The following is a 22,096-nucleotide window of genomic DNA, read 5'->3' on the forward strand; positions in this document are numbered from 1 at the left end:
AGACCCCAAGTCGCAGGACACGTGAAAAGTCCTACTGACACTACAGAAGTCGCTACGACTTCAAAAAAGGTTCCTGCACCACTTATGGTCCGACTTTTGATGCGACTTTGGTCTAGAAAATGTCAGATCAAAGTCGCACAATATTTGCACTGGAAATAATGCGACTTTGGAGACACCCTAAGGTAAAAGGAGCCTAAATGGTATCACCCTAAATCCAAACTTTTGTTCTACATGCCAAATTTTTAAAAATGTTGTTATGCCACTCACGTTAATGTAGAAGTTCACTCTAAAACTAAAACCTGTAAATCTACTAGCGTCCACAATCTCAGACTAACCTATCTAGCCCTGTAAAGAGGAAATCGCTATACATACCTTTTCTGAAGCCGCTCCGATCAACTGGCCCACGCTGAGCTGTTGGCAGTGGCTTCTCTGTAGAGGCGGGTGCAGAGGAGGCAGCCAACAATGGGAAGCTCCATAGTAACTCTATGGGTGACGTCACTTCCTAGGCATTTCACAGCCGTTGTCGGCTGTCTTCTGCATAGAGCTTCGGCCGCTGGAGAGTGGACTGGATTGGCTTCAGAAAAAGTAGGTATAGCAATTTCTTCTTTACAGGGTTAGATAGGTTAGTCTAAGCCCTTGTACACACGGTCGGAGAATCCGTCGGAATGTGTCCTATCGGACCGTGTTGTCGGATTATCCGACTGTGTGTGGTATGCATCGGACTGATTCCGTCGGAATATCCGTCGGACCCAATTTTCCAACTTGTTGGAAATATTTTCCGACCAACTGGTTCGATCGGACATACTCTGATCATGTGTAGAGAATTTTGATCGGACCAAGTGCCACGCATGCTCAGATCAAATTCCTACTTCAAAGCTATTGGCTACTAGCCTGAACGTAGTCCCATCGTAACGAAATTACGTCATCACGTTCTGAATGATCGGATTTTTCGACAACTTAGTCCGACCGTGTGTATGCAACAGTTTCGGACAAGATCCGACGGACAAAATCCAACGGATTTGGTTGGCAGAATGTCCGACCATGTGTACAGGGGCTTAGATTGTGGATACCAGTAGATTTACAGATTTTAGTTTTAGGGTGAACTTCTACTTTAAGGCTCCATTCACACTTGTGAATGGGGCCCTTTGCGTTTAGCTGTGGAAGACCCAACTGGGATACCCTACAATTAGCTGCATGGCACTGTTGCATGGCACTGACTGTCACAATTCATAGAATGCCTTTCATTTTTCAATGAATACAGGAAGTGCTTTTATTGGACAAATGGAAATTGTGATGTCACTGCCTTCCTCTCTACCTCATCCAATCAGAGAATGCTTTGTATTCTTTGAAAAAAATACAAAGGATTCTATGAATGGTGGCTATGCTGAGTGACCCCTGTGGTAATTGTGTAGAAGGGAAACCTCTCGCACAGAACCCCAGATAAGATTGCAGCTATCACTGTAGTAGTACCAACTACAACAGTGATTGTCAGCTTCCCTAATAACTCATCAGGTATGAAATGTGCATACATTGCTGGACCAATGTTATTATCCAATAAAGAAAATTCCTAAAATTCATCTTTAAATTTCAGTACAGTCCATGTCATAGTTTGTCACACTGGACAGCATGCATACAAATAATACTATCATTTGAAATTTTAATCCCACGGAGTTATGCACACACAAAATTTGTGATAGTGGCCTTATAATACTAACATATTTGACAGATTTATGGAAAGCAAATAAATATATGAAAGTCATGTAAAAACCACTGTCTGACCATTACTGAGATAATTGCAGCAAAAATCAGTCCCACCAATTATTTTTAAGGTTTATTAACCCCACAAGCAGCACCTCCCAGGTGTAGACCTGCACTCTACCGATGTGCTGAGTTCAGTGGAAACCATCACAGTAGGACATGTTCCTATTCAGATGTTTTCCACTGTGCTTGGACAAACATTCAGTCTCAGGTGTACACCTAAGGATCAATGCTTGTGTATACCGTGCTAATAAAACGCTACATCCCAGTCGGATCTGACAGTGGGGTGGCCACAAAAATAATAATAATAACTAACATCTCCCATGCCTTATCCCACCTAGAATGTGAGACGGTAGTGTGTTATCTATAGAGTGCCTGGCCGAGTAAAAAGTGGAGAAGGCATGCCTACGAAAAAACATCACCATTAAACATGGTCTGTGTGTGAGTCCAGACTGCTTATATCCCCCTAATCAACTACATAATTAGAACAAATACAGCACATACAGTTACCTTGGCCTGTCTGTATTGTGCCCTGGATGATATATAGAGGATATCACTATGGAATAACCAGCTGATTGGTAGATCAAGCACAGAAAGATATTTCCTGAAGATGTTAACCGATTCCAAAACCACAGCATTGCACCCTGCAGAGAGGAACACAAAGATATTCATGTATAACGAAATTATATGGAATAAAGTTACCCCAAATTATCATGATTTATTTTAGAATCAAACATATACAGTGGATATAAAAAGTCTACACACCCCTTGTAAAATGTCAGGTTTCTGTGATGTAAAAATATGAGACAAAGGTAAATAATTTCAGAACTTTTTCCACCTTTAACCACTTGCCGACTGGGACATAGCAAAAAAAATCACAGCTACAGCGTGGGTGGATAACTCTGGGAGGGAGTTCTATAATGTTCTCACAGAATCACGCACCCAGTAATGCCCATGACTGTTGGGTCTCCCAGACCCAGCGTGTCACAGATAGGGGTAAAGGGCCAGTGACAGAGGCCCTTTACATGATCATGACGTTCAATGGTGGCGTGATCACTTGTCAACAAACCAGAGCATGTCCGGTTTGGCTCCTCCCCTCTCCTCACACCAATCGGTATAGCGTGTGAGGAGAGGAGGAAGCCGGTGCAGCAGTGCTGTGGGCTGGATCTGAAGTGCCCACAGCGCTGATCTGTGCCCATCCCTGGCTCATCCATTCACATTCATGCTCCATCCCTGGCTCATCCATCCTCATTCATGCTCCATCCCCTGGCTCATCCATCCATCCATTGACATTCATGCTCAGCCTTGCTTCATCCCTGGCTCATCCATCCACATTCATGCTCATCCATGCCCAATCCCTGGCTCATTCATGCTCCATCCCTGGATCATCAATCCTCATCCATACTCCATCCCTGGCTCATCCATGTTCAATCCCCGATTCATCCATCCTTATTCATGCTCCATCCCTGGATCATCCATCCATCAGTCTCTGGCTCATCCATCCCCATCTAAGGCTCATCCACGCATCAGTGATCATCTGTGCCACATCCATGCCACATCAGTGCTCATCCGTGCCACATCCATGCAACGTCATTGCTCATCCATACCACATCCATGCCACATCAGTGATCATCTGTGCCACATCAGTGATCATCCATGCCACATCCATGCAACATAAGTGCTCATCTGTGCCACATCCATGATCATCCATGTCACATTAGTGATCATCCGTGCCACATCAGTGATCATCAGTGTCACATCCATGCCACATCAGTGATCATTGATGCCATATCAGTGATCATCCGCACCACATCCATGCCACATCAGTTATCATCCGCGCCACATCAGTGATCAGTAATACTTTGTTGAAGCACCTTTTGATTTTATTACAGCACTCAAACTTTTTGGGTCAGTCTCTATCAGCATGGCACATCTTGACTTGGCAATTTTTGCCAACTCTTCTTTGCAAAAACACTCCAAATCTGTCAGATTGCGAGGACATCTCCTGTGCACAGCCCTCTTCAGATCACCCCACAGATTTTCAATGGGATTCAGTCTGGGCTCTGGCTGGGCCATTCCAAAACTTTAATCATCTTCTGATGAAGCCATTCCTTTGTTGATTTGGATGTATGCTTTGCTTCGTTGTCATGCTGAAAGATGAAGTTCCTCTTCATGTTCAGATTTCTAGCAGAAGCCTGTAGGTTTTGTACCAATATTGACTGGTATTTGGAACTATTCATAATTCCATCTACCTTGATTAAGGCCCCTGTTCCAGCTGAAGAAAAACAGCCCCAAAGCATGATGTTGACACTACCATGCTTCATGGTGGGTATGGTGTTCTTTTGGTGATGTGCAGTGTTGTTTTTGTGCCAAACATATCTTTTTGGAACTATGGCCAAAAAGTTCAACCTTGGTTTCATCAGACCATAACACATTTTCCCACATGCTTTTGGGAGACTTCAGATATGTTTTTGCAAAATTTAGCCAGGCTTGGATGTTTTTTCTTGGTAAGAAAAGGATTCCGTCTTGCCACTCTACCCCATAGCCCAGACAAATGATTGAGATTGTTGTCACATGTACCACACAGCCAGTACTTGTCAGATATTCCCAAAGCCCCTTAAATGTTGCTGTAGGCCTCTTGGCAGCCTCCCTGGCCAGTTTTCTTCTTGTCTTTCCATCAATTTTGGAGGGACGTCCAGTTCTTGGTAACGTCACTATTGTGCCATATTTTCTCCACTTGATGATGACTGTCTTCACTGTGTTCCATGGTATATCTAATGCCTTGTAAATTCTTTTATACCCTTCTCCTGACTGATACCTTTTAACAATGAGATCCCTGCTTTGGAAACTCTCAGCAGACCATGGCTTTTGCATTGCATTGTAGCCCATTATGTGTCACTTACCTGACACAGGAGCCAGCGATGTCACCACTGTCCCCTCTTCCACGGAGCGTCCATCTTCTTTCCGGGTATGTGGCTCCGGCTCTGTGATTGGCCCGAGCCGCGATGACGTCACTCCCGCGCATGTGCACTGGAGCCACCACTAACGGCATATCGCCGTTAGCAGCGGCATGCTCAGTGCGCCTGCATGCGCCGTAGTCAGTGGTGCCTGTCTTTTTGAAAATACGTCCTAAACCGTGTAGGTTTAGGAGATATTTCTTGGACCTACAGGTAAGCCTTAATTTAGGCTTACCTGTAGGTCAAAGTGGTCTGTAAGGATTTACAACCACTTTAAAGGTGGAAAAAGTTCTAAAATTATTTATCTTTATCTCACTTTTTTACATCACAGAAACCTGACATTTTAACAGGGATGTGTAGACTTTTTATATCTACTCTATATAACTTGAATAATAGCAAAAAACTGTAAGGTAAGCAATGTTTATAGTCCCAATTTGTTAGCACAAAGGCCTAGAACAAGGCTTTATACATCTACATCAGAAGTGTCCAAACTTTTGACCTTCCTGGACCACATTGGAAGAAGAGGAATTGTCTTGGGCCACATAAAATACACAAACAAAAAGGATAGAGGATGTGCAGAAAAAGTTGGGCACATCACTGATATAGATAATGTACCTATCTGAGGAATTAAACTTCATTTTTTCGTAAGTTTTTTTTTTATCATAATAGTAAAAAAGGGCAACATAAAACTAGTGAGATATTTGTTTTTGATACTATCGCATCAGTATCTGGTTTGATGGATGTGGTAGCAATTCTCAATGAATTCTCAAGGTGCGCATCAGATACTGTGGTTCTAATCATCCTTGAAAATAGTTTCTCACAAATATAGATTCTGCCAAAAAAGCTGATGACATGAAAAAGGTGTGATTGTGAAGAGTGGGATATTTTTCTATGGGAAGATTAAAAAAGAGGCCCTGTGAAATTTTTCTTTGACTGCATGTGTTGGCTAAGTGTGAATGCATTTTTCCAAAATGTACATTTAAAAAAATGTTATGGCATTGTGTTGGGCTGCATTCATAGCCATCATAGGCTGCATGCAGCCCATGGGCCACAGGTTGGACACCCCTGATCCACATGATTAACCAGCAAGGACTTCAAGTATTACACAGCAACCAAAAATCATGTTTTTTTAACCTTTCCTACACTAAGGCTCCATGCACACTGAAGCTCAAAAAAGCTATTTCTGGACGCCAGATTGCTGGCAGAAAACGCTGGTTGAAAAACCTGCTTTTAACAGCGTTTTATACTAGCGTTAATGAGCGTTAATGAGGGTTTTACAGCGTTAGCGTTAATGGGCGTTTTTTATAAAAATACACAGAGGACACTCCAAAAATCCCACAATGCATTGAAAAATAGAATGCCGAACACTAATGAACGAGCGTTAATGAGCGTTAATGAGCATTTGTCGTTTTTTGCCGCTGAAAAACGGCACTTTGAACGCGAATTTCTGGCGTTCAGAAAAAAGCCCATAAACTCCACTGCTCATTAAAGCTGAAAAACGTCCATGTGTGCATGGACACATAGGCTAACATAGAGTGGAGTTTATTGGCTTTTACAAAAAACGCCCAAACTCCAATAAACTGCAGTTTATCAGCTTCAGTGTGCATGGAGCCTTAGATTTTAAAAGCTGAATTCCAATTCCAATGTTTTGAGTTACTATACATTACACTCCCCATTTCAAGTCAATAAATAAAGCCACTGTTCCCAAGACCCTTCACTGATCATTTTATTGTCACTGTTGCAATACTGTAGAATTGTAGCCGTGTTGGTGGATTCTGATACAAGAATAGTAATGGAAATGTGTCTCTTGAGTTATTTTAAATGGAAACATAATATCTGAAAGTACATGCACCTAGACACAGTGATGGCCCAGGCTGGGCCTAGTTACTCTTTGTAAGTAGATGCTAAAACAGATATTTATACCATAGGATACAATTATAGAAAAGCTGTGTACCTTCAGGTAACTTTCTTGAATCATGCAGAGATCTGTAAAATAAAATAAGAAATACTTTTATAAGTACCTATTTTTTCAGATATACAGTACGTCAATGTGATTGGCCTAGCCAACAAAAGAAAGTTCTGCAAATGGATAACTTGCCAATAATGACCAACAAGGCTTTATTTTTATTCTCTGGTAAGACTATCTAAGGAATCTGATATGTCATTTTGATAAGTCCTTTGCCTCAGGTCCCATTTATCTTTTATGTGTGTACTGTACATAAATTTCTCTAGTAATTCCTGTTGTAAAAATAAGCAGCTGCAGCCCTCTAGTGGTTGGTGTTATGCATAACCTCACATGCAGTTAAATCATAACATTTGAAGCATGTCTAAAGCCCAAACTTTTTTTTGTTTTTATTTTATTTTAAAATGTTTTTGTCTTTGCATTGCCATCTGTGTCTTATGAGGGAGATTTTCCTTCACTTCTTGTCTTGCAGACTGGCTCTTACAGCAGTCACATGCGTGGAAGCCCATCCTGCTGGCTCCAGATCAGAAGCCTTGACTGAGTACTGTTGGCAACAGCTCAGTCAGGATGCTGGGAGCACCTTCCCATCAAATAACCTCTTGCCACCATGAACCTATATGTGCAGCGTCTGGGAGTTTAAGTGGTTGTAAACCAATATGAAAAAAATAAATAAAAAACCTGCAAAACAAAGTCATAATATGCTAGTATAGCAAACTAGCTCATTATGAAATACTTACCATAGATCAAAGCTGTTGCAGCGGTCCCCGCACACCGCTATGACCGGCGACATGTCTCCTAGAGTTATTTCCGGGTTTGTGGGCTCCAGTGCTGTGATTGGCTGGAGTCGCAATGACGTCACTCCCGCACATGCACGCAAGAGCCACCGTTTATGGCACAGGCCCTTTAGAAATGGCACAATCAAGTTGTTTCTTCAGTGCGCATGCGCCAAAGAAGTCAGCGCAAGCGTATATGGTAAATATCTCCTAAACCGTGCTGGTTTAGGAAATATTTACAGTACCTACAGGTAAGCCTTATTATAGGCTTACCTGTAGGTACAAGCGGTCTAACAGGGTTTACAACCACTTTAAAGCTGGTTGTAAACCCTGGTTGGTCATTTTTAACTACAGGTAAGCCTATAATAAGGCTTACCTGTAGGTAAAATGAATATCTCCTAAATGTGCACCATTTAGGAGATATTCACCCTGCATTTAGTCAGTGATATCACTGGTGAATGTGCTCTGAAGGTCCAGCATACCTTGCTGAAACTTTAGAGCTTTGCGCTGGAACCGAGGGCATCCACGCGCATGCACAGGAGTGACGTCATCCCGGCTCTGGCCAATCACATAGCTGGAGCTCGCAAACCAAGAAGACAAGCAGGAGGAACATGTAAGCACTCTCAGTGGTGACTTTACATTGCTGGAGAGTTTTGTTCCAAGGTGTGTATTTCAAAATGTGCTAGTGTGCGATGCATACTAGAAAATTATCCTATTGCCTTGCAGAATTCTTTTTTTTTATTTATTTTTTTGAACATCCGTGGTTACCAACCGCTTTAAAGCCCACTTTTTCTGCTGCAAATATGCATTATGCAGTCGGCAAGGCATTAAAAATTTTTTTGACTATATATTTTCTGAATGCAGAGGCCCTTGAGAATAAAAAGATGGTAGTTGAAAATTGTTTATGTTGCACAATATCTGTGCAACTGTTTGTTACACGAAAATGAAATATTGTGCAGACAAATGTAATTTCCATATTTTTGTACAATTTAAAAGGAAAGGTAGAGTAAATGGATACCAAATGCGTCAAACCTTAAAACTACATGTGCTCATGAAATTAAGAAAAATTACGGCAATTAAAATTTACAATAGGCGATGCTTTAAATGTCTTTGCAGCTGTGAAGCAAAGATTGCCGCTCCAACCTCCCAAGTCTATACCAAGATACCCGCCCTGGTAGAAGTCACAGGTGCTGGCTCTGCAAAAGTTTAAGGGAAGAAAAGGATCCTGGATGGCCACACACCATAGAAGACATCTTTATTGATATGAAGAGATAAAATCCAAATGTAGCCACTTCACATACAGGGAAAAACAGGAAAAATAGCTAACCCTATTGTGGTGCTTATTCATAGCTAAATGACTAAAGTTTGATTATGGGTATATATAGAGACTTCAGGTTTTGATAGCCAATCAAAAATTGGTCTCAAAATGAGACCTGCCAACACAATCAGACTTTAGGACAACACCCAAGAGATAGGAGACACCTGGGATATGAAGTTGAATATTGAGTTAAATTTTGAATTAAAGTTTGAAGCTGTGACAGCTAATCACAGTGGTCATATGATATAGAAGCTACACCGCCTCCTTAGCATTAAAGCCCACTTAAAGGGCCAGGGGGAGGTGCTTTTAAGGGATTATCATGTTTGTAAAAGATGAAATAATTTCTCCAGAGGGGAAGTGGTTAAAAACAGTTCTAAAATATACACCATTGCCAAAGTGGTGTTAATACTGTATTGAATATAACCTCATATTTGGTCTATAGGAGTAAGTGCGTTCAAACCTGGCCCACCACCACCAATGTAAGGCCGCGTACACACGAGAGGATTGTCCGTCCAACTAAGTCCGTCAGACAATCCGACAGACAGTCCGTCCTACTTTTGAATGAACGGACTTGACCACACACGATGAACAGACAGTCCGCTGAAAGCTTGCGCGATGACGTGTACAGCACATACGACGGGACTAGAAATACGACGTCCAATACACTGCAATGCAACCTTCGGCCGTGTAAATCCTTTCTGAGCATGCGCCAGACTTAGTCCGTCCAACTAGCCTACTCACGAGCGGACTGTCCGCTGAAACGTGTTTCAGCGGACAATATTACGGAAATTCCGAAAGACTTAGTCCGCCAGACTGAAAAAGTCCGTTGAAGCCCACACACAAGCGGACTGTCCGCTGAAACACGTTTCAGCGGACTAAGTTGGACGGACAATCCTCTCGTGTGTACGTGGCCTAAGAGATTAAAAAATTAGAGTGCACCACTTTTAGTAACTCGTTGCAGGAAGCAGTTTTTAGGCATCATGCACAGGGCCTAACTGCTAGCTTTCGGCTACATTTAGACGCGTTTAGGCACACCAGGCTTTTTTTCTGCTGAAACTCACTTCCTTTGAAAGCATAAGTGCTGGGCTTTTTTTCTGCCTCTAAATGCCTCTCCATGTTAGCCTATGTGTCCATACACACATATGCATTTACAGACATTTAGAGCTAGGACTGTTCAGAGGCATTAAAGAAATCCCTTGTGTGTTCAGAAAAAGTGCATTTTGGCAAAAAAAAAAAAAATGCCTGACGCACTGAAAGGCCTCTAAATCTACCTAAATGCTAGGCACGTTTAGCGCTTGAGTATTTCCTTGATTTCAATGGCCAGAATAAATGAATATTCTGGCCAATGGAATGCATGAATGCCCAAATGCCTGGCATGTCTAAACGCAGCTTTAGCTGCTTTTGTTCTGCTGCTTTTCTCCTACCAGGTGGAAAGGTGTTCAGAAGAGCTAGGCAAATGCTCAGTGTGGTTGAGGCCTTAGGCCGCGTACACACGGGCGGACTGTTCGCCCAACTTTGTCCGCTGAACAGTGTTTCAGCGGACAGTCCGCTCGTGTGTGGGCTTCAGCGGACAGTTTCAGCGGACAGTCTGACGAACAAAGTTTTTCGGAATTTCCGTAAGACTGTCCGCTGAAACTTGGTTTGAGCGGACAGTCCGCTCGTGTGTAGGCTTGTTCGTCAAACTAAGTTCCGCGCATGCTCAGAAAGGATTTACACGCCGAAGGTTGCATTGCAGTGTATAGGACGTCGTTTTTCGAGTCCCGTCGTACGTGCCGTTCACGTCATCGCGCAAGTTTTCAGCGGACTGTTCGTTCGTCGTGTGTGGTCAAGTCCGTTCATGCTAATTTTGAACGGACTGTTTGTCAAACTGTTTGACGAACCTAGTTGGGCGGACAGTCCGCCCGTGTGTACGCGGCCTTAGGCAGGCATGAAGAAACTGGCACCTTTTTAGTGTGCACCAGTCTTGGTAAAGCTGGCAATACACAGAATAAATTTAGGCAAGTTCCTAAGGGCTAGTTTACACTTGCTTCAAAACACGCTTGTTAAAGCTCTCTGAATGCCAGTCAAAGCCCCTGTCACTAAATAAAATGGCTAGCTTACAGTCCTGTTAACACCTTGCTTTTGCTTGGTGCTTCGATGAGGCTTTATGGGGCTTCGGTGGGGCTTCAAGCAAGCTTTGCCACATACTTCTATGGGGGCATTGAAGACGCTTTGTAGCACAATTAAAGCGACATGGGGTATAATTTTTGAAGCAAAGCCAAAGCAAAGCAAAAGCAAGGTATAAACAGGACTGTAAGCTAACCATTTTATTTAGTGACAGGATCTTTGACTGGGGTTCAGAGAGCTTTAACAAAGCCTGTCTAAAGTCTTGTTTTGAAGCAAGTGTAAACTAGCCATTAGTGTGTGAGGGGGAAAGTGTTGGGTATCGGTGCCACAATACAAAAAACAATTTGTTGACTTTATACTAATGCTGCACCTAAAATTAGTGAAAAATGAATAACAATGCAAAAAAAAAAAAATATATATATATATATAATTATATATATATATATATATATATATATGGCACAAAGGAAACAATTCAAAAATCAAATATAAAATATACAATGTGTATCTGATTAAAGTGCACAATAAAATAAACAATCAAAAATGTCCATAATAATCATATGTGAATAAACACCGTGAAACATAAAGTGCACACGTGCTACAGTAAACTTAATTAAAGTTTACTTCGGCCACAGAATGACCTCAAAGCATGACTAATGGTAAGGACTCCTTAATTCAATAGGAGCTCCTTTATGCATCCAATTCCATTCAAGCAATCATATATGGAGGAAGCTGGATCCCAATCCACTTTGCAGGTATACAAATGTAGGTGTCTTCACCTTATAACATCTCTCTACTGCATATGTCAACTTGCATCAAGTAAGTCTGTAAAATAGCTCCCCAACAAAGAGCCACAGAAGGCAGGATATAGTGTGATACCACTTACATTTTATTGCTTAAAGTGGGGTACCCCCTAAAAAAAAAAATATTAAAAGTCAGCAGCTACAAATACTGTAGCTGCTGGCTTTTAATAATCGGACACTTACCTGCCCCAGGGTCCAGCGATGCGGGGGAACGAAGCCCCCCCTCGTTCCCCGCTCCGCTCGCGGCGCCGTCATGCATACTGTGGGCACCTGGCTGTGGCTTCACAGTCGGGCACCCACTGCGCATGCGCGAGCGGCGCAGGGCGCCGTGATACACCGTACAGTCACCTGGGACACGTGACAGGTCCCAGGTGAATGTGGGGCGCGAGGGGAAGTGATGTCACCAGCCCGGGCAATGAAGAAGGGAGACTACGAGGGACTCCCTAGCAACAGGTATTTAGAGGTGAGTAAACATTTTTTTTTTTACCAATTTTTTTTAATTTTTTTTTACGAATTTTAAGCAGCTTTTAATTTTTTGGTGGCAACACCACTTTAAAAAGAGCACTTACATAGTCCAGCATGAAATCAGGAGGAAGCAGAAACCTAGCCATTAGTGTGTGTTGAAGCCAAAGCAAGTGTATATGATCCCTAATGAATCAGCTAAAATTTGAGCCGTTGGTGGCAGTGTCGGCATCCTCCCACCTGACGCTGGAAAATTGTTGGTCGAACAGTGGCTACATCCAATCAGACGCATGTCGGCTTTGAAACTACAAACATCAACTGAAGAGATATATCCAACCATGCTGTTAAGTGTGGATAGGGGAATTGAGTGATTTCTCACGTTCTACCCGCTGGGGCTGAATGAGTAAAAATGTTTACTGTATGGTGAGCTTTTATCCCCCAATCTTGTCCAGAATCAGCTATGTATACAAGTTTGGGTAAAAATCTACATGTACAAATGTACAGATAGATTTAGAGTACAAAGGTTACATAAGGCCATTATGTTTTCATGTTAACTGTGAGCATGCTAAATGATGTGTAAGTGTGACAGTAACGGGAAATGACTGCCAATAATAAGAGATCACTGAATTCTTCCTAACAGTTATTACAGAAACAGAAATTGAGGGGAAATTCAAAATGTCAGAGTTACCAGAACAGACGGCAAGGGAAATTCTTCAATGACAGCTGCTCTGGTGGCAAGAGTTAAAAGTGTGATTGCCCTCATTTTAGGAATACTTCGACTCCACACGTTTTTCAGAAAAAAAGTCAAAAGCATGCCAAAAGGCACATACTGTATACACCAATGAAAATGAAAAGCTGACAGAGGTTCTAACCACTCCCTATTTTGACTAGATTTCACTTCGCCTTGTCTTCATCTTGGAACTCACATGTTTTGTCCTGTACCCTCCAATGCCTATTACTGACCATCAGTGAGGCAGGAGAGGTGTTATAGGGAAAGAAAGGACTTGATACTGTCATTATTTGCATAACTGTATGTCCCATAATTCACTGCTTACAGGCTACTCTCTAGAAAATAATGTGCAGGCACCTCTAGGTATTGGTTTAATTCATTTTGTGGCACTAACCCTTTATCATACTGCTATACTGTGGTCTCAGTCACATGAGTGGCACATACCTGTATTAAAGGAGTAGTAAAGTGTCACATAAAAATACAACAACTTTCCCTTGCAAATTAAGTGCATAATATGCTAGTATGCAATGCATATTAGCATGTTATGAAAGACGTACCCGTTACGTGGATCCCTCCAGTCTAGCACTGTCACTGCTGCCAGGGCTTCCATTTTCACCCGGCCCTCCTTTCAGGTTTACAGACTCTGGTCGTATGAATGGCCAGGCCCTGATGAAGCCACTCCTGCACATGCACACGGGAGCCATGATCGTGGCGCAGCATTCTCAATGGACACTGAATGGACACTCAAGTGTGCCGTCCATTGAGAGTGCAGTGCGCATGCGCTGGTGACACCAACAGAAGCTACAAATGTAAATGTCTCCTAAACTGTGCACATTCAGAAGGTAAAGCCTTATTATAAATGGAAGAGTGGCGTTTACTATTGCTTTAATGTACTGCATGTTACAAAAAATATAAGTACATGTATGGTAAAGCCTATAATATTCCTCCACATATTGAGGAAAACTATTGTTGTGAATGAAAACATTTTATCAATGAAAAGCAAGCTGAGAAATGGATAAAAATCCCAGAACCTCTAACACCAGTGAAGCTACATGATCCCTACAGAGATCCATATGACTGAAGATTGAAGTGGCAGTCAGCCCATCAGATACCACAATCCAATTATGCGATCTTCCAACCATGTGGCTGTATAGTGCGATCATGGAAAGTGGTGTGTCCTGTAATAGGTCAGTTGGATGAGATACTGCTGATCAGAAGAGTAGCTTTCCAATAAACATAAATGGCTATTAAAACTAAATTTGTTTAAAAGGCAAACTAGAATTTCATTTTCACAAATATGAAGGGAATATCTCTGCTAAACTAAGGCCAGCCATAGACAAAGTAAATTTCTTGAAGGGTTGCAGGATCAACTTGGGTACATTCAGCCTGGCCATACACGATTTGAATCTCGGCCTGTTCCTGCTCTTCCAGCCAAGATTCGACCTATGACCGGCCTAATAAACATGCATGCAACTAATTTGGCTTCATGATAAAGAAAGTTTAATTTAAACTGGAACTCCACCGTTTTGGTTAGAACTGTTGGCTGTGTCCCTATTAATGAGATTTCCCTTCTATTGCTGTCCCATCAGCCAGAGCACTACTGAATCCACTAAGCAGCCCATGAAATTGTCACCTGCCTCTAGTGAATTAGCATTCATGTATGAAAAATATATTCCATAATAGATAAGAGATAAGATAAGAGATAAGGAAATAGTATGTTAAAGGGACGCTAAACTCATAATGTTAATAAAATTAAAAAATTCTATATATTTAAAAATAAGTAGAATGTGCCTTCTATCTCTTCATCGTTTTATCTCTCAAATGCAAGCTTAGGCCATTGGCTTAAAAAATATTCAAGCAACTAAACTGGCATGATGGCCAAGTCAACAATGGCAGTCCAGGTATTTCTCCCTCCACATTATCTTGTAAATTAAAAGCCACTACTCCCATCTTTTAAAAAAATATTTGAAGCCGGGGTATAAGCATCTTTAAAGTTTCACAAGCTCCATTATTTGACAATCTCTTGGTGGACATTAACCATCTCTCCTTCTTTTCTCCTTTATTAAAGTAGCTCCAGTTTGGCATAATGCAAAGCCAGATTGTGGTGGTGTAGTTGAAATCTCAGGTGGCACTTCCAGAGAAATGTAAAGTTAGAAAGTGTGATCACGCTCTGCACCAAGCAACTCAACACTAAATGGCTTACAGGTGAATTTATCTTTACTGCACCTAATGTAAAACATTTTTTTTTCCAAATATCAAGTTGCTCCTGCTTAATATGGTGCATTAGTTAAAAATAACATTATAAATAAAATTACCTAAATGAAAACATGAAAACAAGTGAAAAGATCAGTGAGTAAAACAACACATCCTGCTGTTGTGCATAGTCTGAGGAATTGTACATTGGACTGGCAATCAAGTTAGCTACTTCTGTTTCCTTGAAGTTAAACATTGACGTGGCTTGTGATTCCAATTTGGCAGAGAAGTTTGAAAGTCAACGCCTTTTGTCTGGCTATGGGACCCAATCCAACTAGAGTAAAGGTTTCTACTTTACATAAGCTGGTTTAGTTAGTACTGCAGTAGTCTAACAGGATTCGTGCACCCAGTATTTAGTTCCCAAATTTCCACAAGTCAACTGGTCAGACAAAAGTATTTTATTTTATTTTGCCTTCAAAGCTAGTAGAGACATACCCACTTGCAGCTGTAATTGCAGTGGAAGGTGGTTCTACAAAGTATTGACTGGGGGGACAAATGCACGCTACACTTTTCACATATTTATTTGTAAAATGTTTTGGAAAACATTTATTATTTTCCCTCCACTTCAAAACTATGTGCCACTTTGTGTTGGTCTATCACATAAAATCTCATTAAAATACATTTACGCTTTTGGTTGTAACATGACAAAATGTGGAAAATGTCAAGGGGTATGAATACTTTTCAAGGCACTGTGTATGTAAACTGTCTATCTAGAATGCTTTCAGATGTTGCCTTCTCACTGCCTGTTTTTACCCTGAAAAGGCTGAACCACTAGATATGCATTGCACGTGGTTGCAGTGCAGCTTCCTACACTAAATGGGCCACTTTCTGCAGCAGTACCACCCATGAAATGTTATTAGGGATTTTATTTTTCCCGCAAACGATTTTGGCAAAAACCCAAGCAATTTTTGCATGCATGTTTAAAAAAATTATTGTTAGATGACGCTTAAAGCCTTTAAAGGTTATCAGTTTAGAGTTAACAGTGAATTATGGTTCTAGAATTATTGCTCCTACTTTGGCGTTCGCGGTGATACCTAATGTGTTGTGGAGTTTTTGCTTACATATATATGGGTGTACCCTATACTGCGAATTCACATTGGGATAAGTATGGGGGTAAAATGTAATTTTTTTTGTTTTATAACAATTTTTTGCATTGCATTTTATTATGTCACAGGTGGGGTTAATAAGCTCTCTATTATGTGATAACAAGGGCAGGTGACAGGCTTTCTATATGGAGAACAGATCTTGCTTGATTAGCTGCATCCTCATCTATACAGTAGCCATTTCTAGGTTTAATAGTTGCAGGGGTTATCGTGAAACATGTTTTCCCTGATCACCTCCTGCTTTATTAGTTACTACTGTTTACCACAACCCTGGGCTCCCCAGTGGAGCAGAAGAACATAGTAACCCTTGTGGGTGCCGGTGGAGGAGCTTTTACCTTAAAACCCCTCACCGGCTATCAAGATCAATGCCAAGCTTGTTTTGACTCCCGTTTACCCTGTTTAACCACTTGGCATCTGTCCACCTGCCGTGTACTGCAAGTGAGTGGCTGCTGTAGGCAAAGCGATGTACTGGTACATTGCTGCCTAATTCCAGGAATAGGGCATGTGCACCCCCCACCCAGCACCCACTGTGATTGTACAAAGCAGGAGCCTGTCAGCAAGTAACAGGCAATGATTCATGTGTGATTTGTTTGGCTGTGTGCAATAACAGCCCAGAGCTCTGTGGTGTTAAATGCCACAAAGCTCTGTACAGAGGGAGCGATCTGGCAGTTTCTGATCCCTGGAAAGCATGGCTGAGAAACTAAGAGATATGTTGGTAAAAGCAGCACACATTACACATAGTTAGGCATGCATTCAAACCCTTGATCGTCCCAGATGTTAACCCCTTCCCATCCAGTGCCAATAGTACAGTATTATTACTGATCACTGCATTAATGTCACCAGTGATGTCAATGTCAGTCAGTTCCCCCCAGCGTCAGTTAGTGCCAGATTGACCGCTGCACTATTGCAGTCCCATTATAAGTCACTTATTGCTGACATTAGTAACACAAAAAAAAGTAACAATTTAAGAATATACAGTATTTCACAAAAGTGAGTACACCACATGTTTGTAAATATTTTATTATATCTTTTCATGTGACAACACTGAGGAAATGACACTTTGCTACAATGTAACGTAGTGAGTGTACAGCTTGTATAACAGTGTACATTTTCTGTCACCTCAAAATAACTCAACACAAAGCCATTCATTTCTAAACTTCTGGCAACAAAAAGTGACCCTAAGGCCGCGTACACACGGGCGGACTGTTCGCCCAACTTTGTCCGCTGAACAGTGTTTGGGCGGACAGTCCGCTCGTGTGTGGGCTTTCAGCGGACAGTTTCAGCGCACAGTTGGACGGACAAGGTTTTTCGGAAATTCCGAAAAACTGTCCGCTGAAACCTTGTTTCAGCGAACAGTCCGCTCGTGTGTAGGCTTGTTCGTCAAACAAAGTTGCGCGCATGCTCAGAAAGGATTTTCACGCCGAAAGCTATAATGCAGTGTATAGGACGTCGTATTTTTCGTCCCGTCGTACGTGCCGTTCACGTCATCGCGCACGGTTTCAGCAAACTGTTCGTTCGTCGTGTGTGGCCATGTCCGTCCATGCTAATTTTGAGCGGACTGTTTGCCGAAACTGTTGGACGGACAAAGTTGGGCGAACAGTCCGCCCGTGTGTACGCGGCCTTAGTGAAAATGTCCAAATTGGGCCCAATTAGCCATTTTCCCTCCCCGGTATCATGTGACTCGTTCATTTTACAGCAGTTTAACAGGACAGGTTCCACTCAGAACAGGCCTCAACATGCTCAATCAAAGAAGTTGAGTGCACATGCTCAGCCTCATATCCAGAGGTTGTCTTTGGGAAATAGACGTATGAGTGCTGCCAGCATTGCTGCAGAGGTTGAAGGGGTGGGGGGGTCAGCCTGTCAGTGCTCAGACCATATGCTGTACACTGCATGAAATTGGTCTGCATGGCTGTTGTCCCAGAAGGAAGCCTCTTCTAAAGATGATGCCCAAGAAAGCCCACAAACAGTTTATTGAAGGCAAGCAGACTAGGGACATGGATTACTGGAACCATGTCCTGTGGTCCGATGAGACCAAGATAAACTTATTTGGTTCAGATGGTATCAAGCTTACGTGGCAGCAACCAGGTGAGGACTACAAAGAAAAGTGTGTCTTGCCTACAGTCAAGCAAGGTGGTGGGAGTGTCTTGGTCTGGGGCTGCATGAGTGCTGCCGACACTGGAGAACAACAATTTATTGAGGGAACCATAAATGGCAACAGGTTCTGTGACATACTGAAGCAGAGCATGATCCCCTCCCTTTGGACACTGGCCCGAAGGGCAGTATTCCAACATGATAACGACCCCAAACACACCTGCAAGTCTACCGCTGCCTTGCTAAAGAAGCTGAAGGTAAAGGTGATGGACTGGCCAAGCATGTCTCCAGACCTAAACCCTATTGAGCATCTGTGGGGCATCCTCAAACAGAAGGTGGAGGAGCGGAAGGTCTCTAACATCCACCAGCTCTGTGATATTGTCATGGAGGAGTGAAAGAGGACTCCAGTGGCAACATGTGAAGCACTGTTGAACTCCATGCCCAAGAGGGTTAAGGCAGTGCTGGAAATTAATGATGGCCACACAAAATATGGAAACTTTGGGCCCAATTTGGACATTTTTCAGTTAGGGGTGTACTCACTTTTGTTGCCAGCAATTTAGACATTAATGGCTGTGTGTTGAGTTATTTTGAGGGGACAGCAAATTTACACTGTTATACAAGCTGTACACTCACTACTTTACATTGTAGCAAACTGTAATTTCTTCAGTGTTGTCACATGAAAAGATATAAAAAAAATATTTACATTAATGTGAGGGATGTACTCACTTTTGTGAGATACTGTATATACCATAGTTTGTAGGCACTATAACGCAAATCAATCAATATAAACATATTTGAATATTTTTTTATCAAAGACATGTAGCAATATACATTTTGGCCAAAATGTATGAAGAAATTATTTTTTTTAGGTTTTATTGAATATGTTGTATAACAGAAAAAAAAATATTGCTTTTTTCTCAATTTTTTTTCATCTTTTCATTTATATCTCAAAAAATAAAAAACCCAATGGTGATCACATACCACCAAAAGAAAGCTCTATTTGTGTGAAAAAAAATTATATAATTTTTTTTGGGTACAGTTTTGCATAACCAAGCAATTACCAGTTAATATTATACTGCAGAATAGAAAAAAATGGCCTGGTCATGAAGGGGGTAAAATCTTCCAGGAGCTCAAGTGGTTAAAAATGTAACTTGGGGCTAAAGCATAACTGAACCCCTCAAAAAAGTAAATACGTTGCAGCTTACCAGTACTCAGATGTAGTGCCTGTATTTTTGTTTTTCCAGTTCAAGTGCAGAACTGGAAAATCAGAATCACAATAATGTATTATAATTTTACAATAAAAATCATAAAATGAATGCAGCACCCTCACAATAAAAAACATTACATACCTTCCAAATGCAGAATGTACGGCTAATGCAATACCATCTTCTGTGGATCAATTTGCTCTAAATTCAAATTGGTAACTATCCAGCCATGACGGAATACCTTTTTAATATGGTTTGAAATAATCTTCTTAAAACAGATCATTACAATGGGGGTCATTATCACAAGAACAACTAGATTTCTTAGGAACTGGGACAATTACAGATGTTTTCAGGCAAGAAGGCATCTGTTGATCTTGCCAGAAATGCCGCATTGTCACTTTGTGTGTGGTGAAAAGACAGGAAAACAGTGTTTTTTCTTTCGTACCCTACTAATGCCATCAACAACCATGCACTGGAGATGATCAAATGCAGACATATTCGAAGTCCAGCCCATGTGACAGCCATGTCCACCTGTATAGACATACTGGAGGATTGAGTGTTGCCACAAAAAGACAGAAGTCTGTTATTCGCAGGATGACCTGGTAAATATAAAGGGAAACGCCTAAAAAAAATAAAAAAATCAGAACTTGTAAGCTTCAATATATTACCCTTTTTTGGGGTGGGGAATTTGGCTTTAATCAAAACTGTGCTGAGGGTTTAACATTTTTTTTCCTGACTTGCAGTATGCCAACGTGTGTATGTATTATATTCTGCCTCCTGTTGTCTACTAGGCATTCATTGAATACATGAGGCCATTACCTTGTGCATGGTGTAAATGGGGACACCAGCAGAAGGCTTTGCTTTAGTTCTACCAAACACTTGGGACTATATTCAGACACTTATCAATCATCAATTGCTCATTATTTTTTGTCACCTTGCTGGTGGTCTTGTTTTTATCTGGCATGTCATTGGGCGGTTACTTTTTTGTTTGCTGTTTAAAAATGGTTTATAAGGTATATATAAGTTTCTATGCAAGTGAAATTCTTTTAAAGAAGATTTTAATTCTAATATCCCTGGGCTGTTCTTCTTATGTGTCTCCTGCAGTATTTCCATGGTGCGTGGTACAGGAACATCATTAAACACTCCCAGCTAAAAGAACATCAAGAACTGTAACAAAAAAAATCTGAATTCCTGCCAGGTAGAAAAAAAGAAGTAATCTGAAATACAATAGAAGCATTGTAATATTAGGTTTATGCAACAATCACCAAGTATTGTTCCAGTAAAAATACCAAAATTTAGACACCAGAACTTTCCCTTCCTCTCGGTTTATAGACGGGTCCATTATTTTAAGCACTTATCTGGGTCATATGAAATGGTGGAAGTCTATAAAGCAAATGTCTTTTATTCTACAGCACCAAATTAAATTTACTAATCAAATCATAATTTCACTATAAACTGTGCATGAGAGCTAAGCTTCTCGCGAGTCTCTCATTCCTCGTTGGCTGAGTCAGCAGCGGAAGCCATTGGCTTCTGCTACTGTCGATCACTCAGTGAACCAATGAGGAGAGAGCAGGGGTGGGGCCGAGCCACAGCTCTGTGTATCTTATGGACGTATAGAGCATGGCTCAGGAGCAAGCAGACAACAGTGCCCCCTATAGCAAGCAGTTTGCTATTGGGGGCACTGGCTGAAAAGGAGGAGCCAGGAGTGCAGGCAAGGGACTCGAAAAGAGGAAGATTGGGGCTGCTCTGTGAAAAACCACTGCGCAGAAATAGTAAGTTTGACATGTTTATTTTTTTTTAAAAACTATTGAACCTTTAATGTCACTTTAAAGCAAAACTTTACCCATAAAAATTTATAAAAGTAATGTTTAGCAAGAAACATATTCAACCAAAAAAGGGGAACTAAAGACACAAAGGAACAACCTTTTAAAGCTGGGGAAACATCCCACACATCAGCGCAAAGGGGACACAGCCAAAGGCGATCAAAATCATCACCCGCACATCACATAAACACAACCAGTCACAGCAAGAAAAAACTAATTAAAAGTGATAAATTGGACCTGAAGATAAATAATGGAAAACAAAAAATGTTGGGGTTTTTTGTTTGTTTTTTTCTTCTCAGAGGGGTTGGTTTTTGTTTTGAAATGTACTAATAAATACCTATGCATATAGTGACGATCCGGGGGGGATTAGGTTCAAGTGGTGCATGCAGTTTTACAAAAACGTGCCACTCCAGACTGCGTTTTTAGCTCATGGCAGCCCACTTTTATTTAAAGGAAATGAAAAAGTTCAAACAAACAATAATCTTCCCTCGCAGGGGGTTCCACCATCACTGTATTACCAAACGATCACCTCCTGGTTTACTTACTGTCAGCTTCGTGCTGCTTTGGTCACAGGCTACACCTGCCTGCTTCAAACGCACACACTGACTGCCACCTGCAGTCTTGGACTCCTAGACCTCCTGTATCTTTCTCCTGGAGCTGTCTCCTACTGGAACCCTCCCGACCTCCTGGCCAGACTTGGCCTGTCTCCCGGGCGGAGCTGTCTCCAATTCTGAGCACTGACTTCTCTTCC

General features: G+C 41.5%; 1 protein-coding gene across 1 annotated transcript in view; it reads right to left on the reverse strand.

Annotated features, from left to right (window-relative positions):
• PIGL (phosphatidylinositol glycan anchor biosynthesis class L) overlaps window positions 1–22,096 on the reverse strand; it is a 257,687-nt gene that overhangs the window by 11,125 nt on the left and 224,466 nt on the right. Inside the window, exons 5-6 of the mRNA XM_077480284.1 lie at window positions 6,670–6,701; window positions 2,269–2,402 (exon numbers count right to left, since the gene is read on the reverse strand). Coding sequence (XP_077336410.1) covers window positions 2,269–2,402; window positions 6,670–6,701 — 166 coding nt within the window. The remainder of the gene's footprint in view (window positions 1–2,268; window positions 2,403–6,669; window positions 6,702–22,096) is intronic.

Source organism: Lithobates pipiens, unplaced genomic scaffold (genome assembly GCF_037356315.1).
Source record: "Lithobates pipiens isolate NorthernLeopardFrog02 unplaced genomic scaffold, aLitPip1_a1.2 Scaffold_16, whole genome shotgun sequence".
NCBI lineage: Eukaryota > Metazoa > Chordata > Amphibia > Anura > Ranidae > Lithobates > Lithobates pipiens.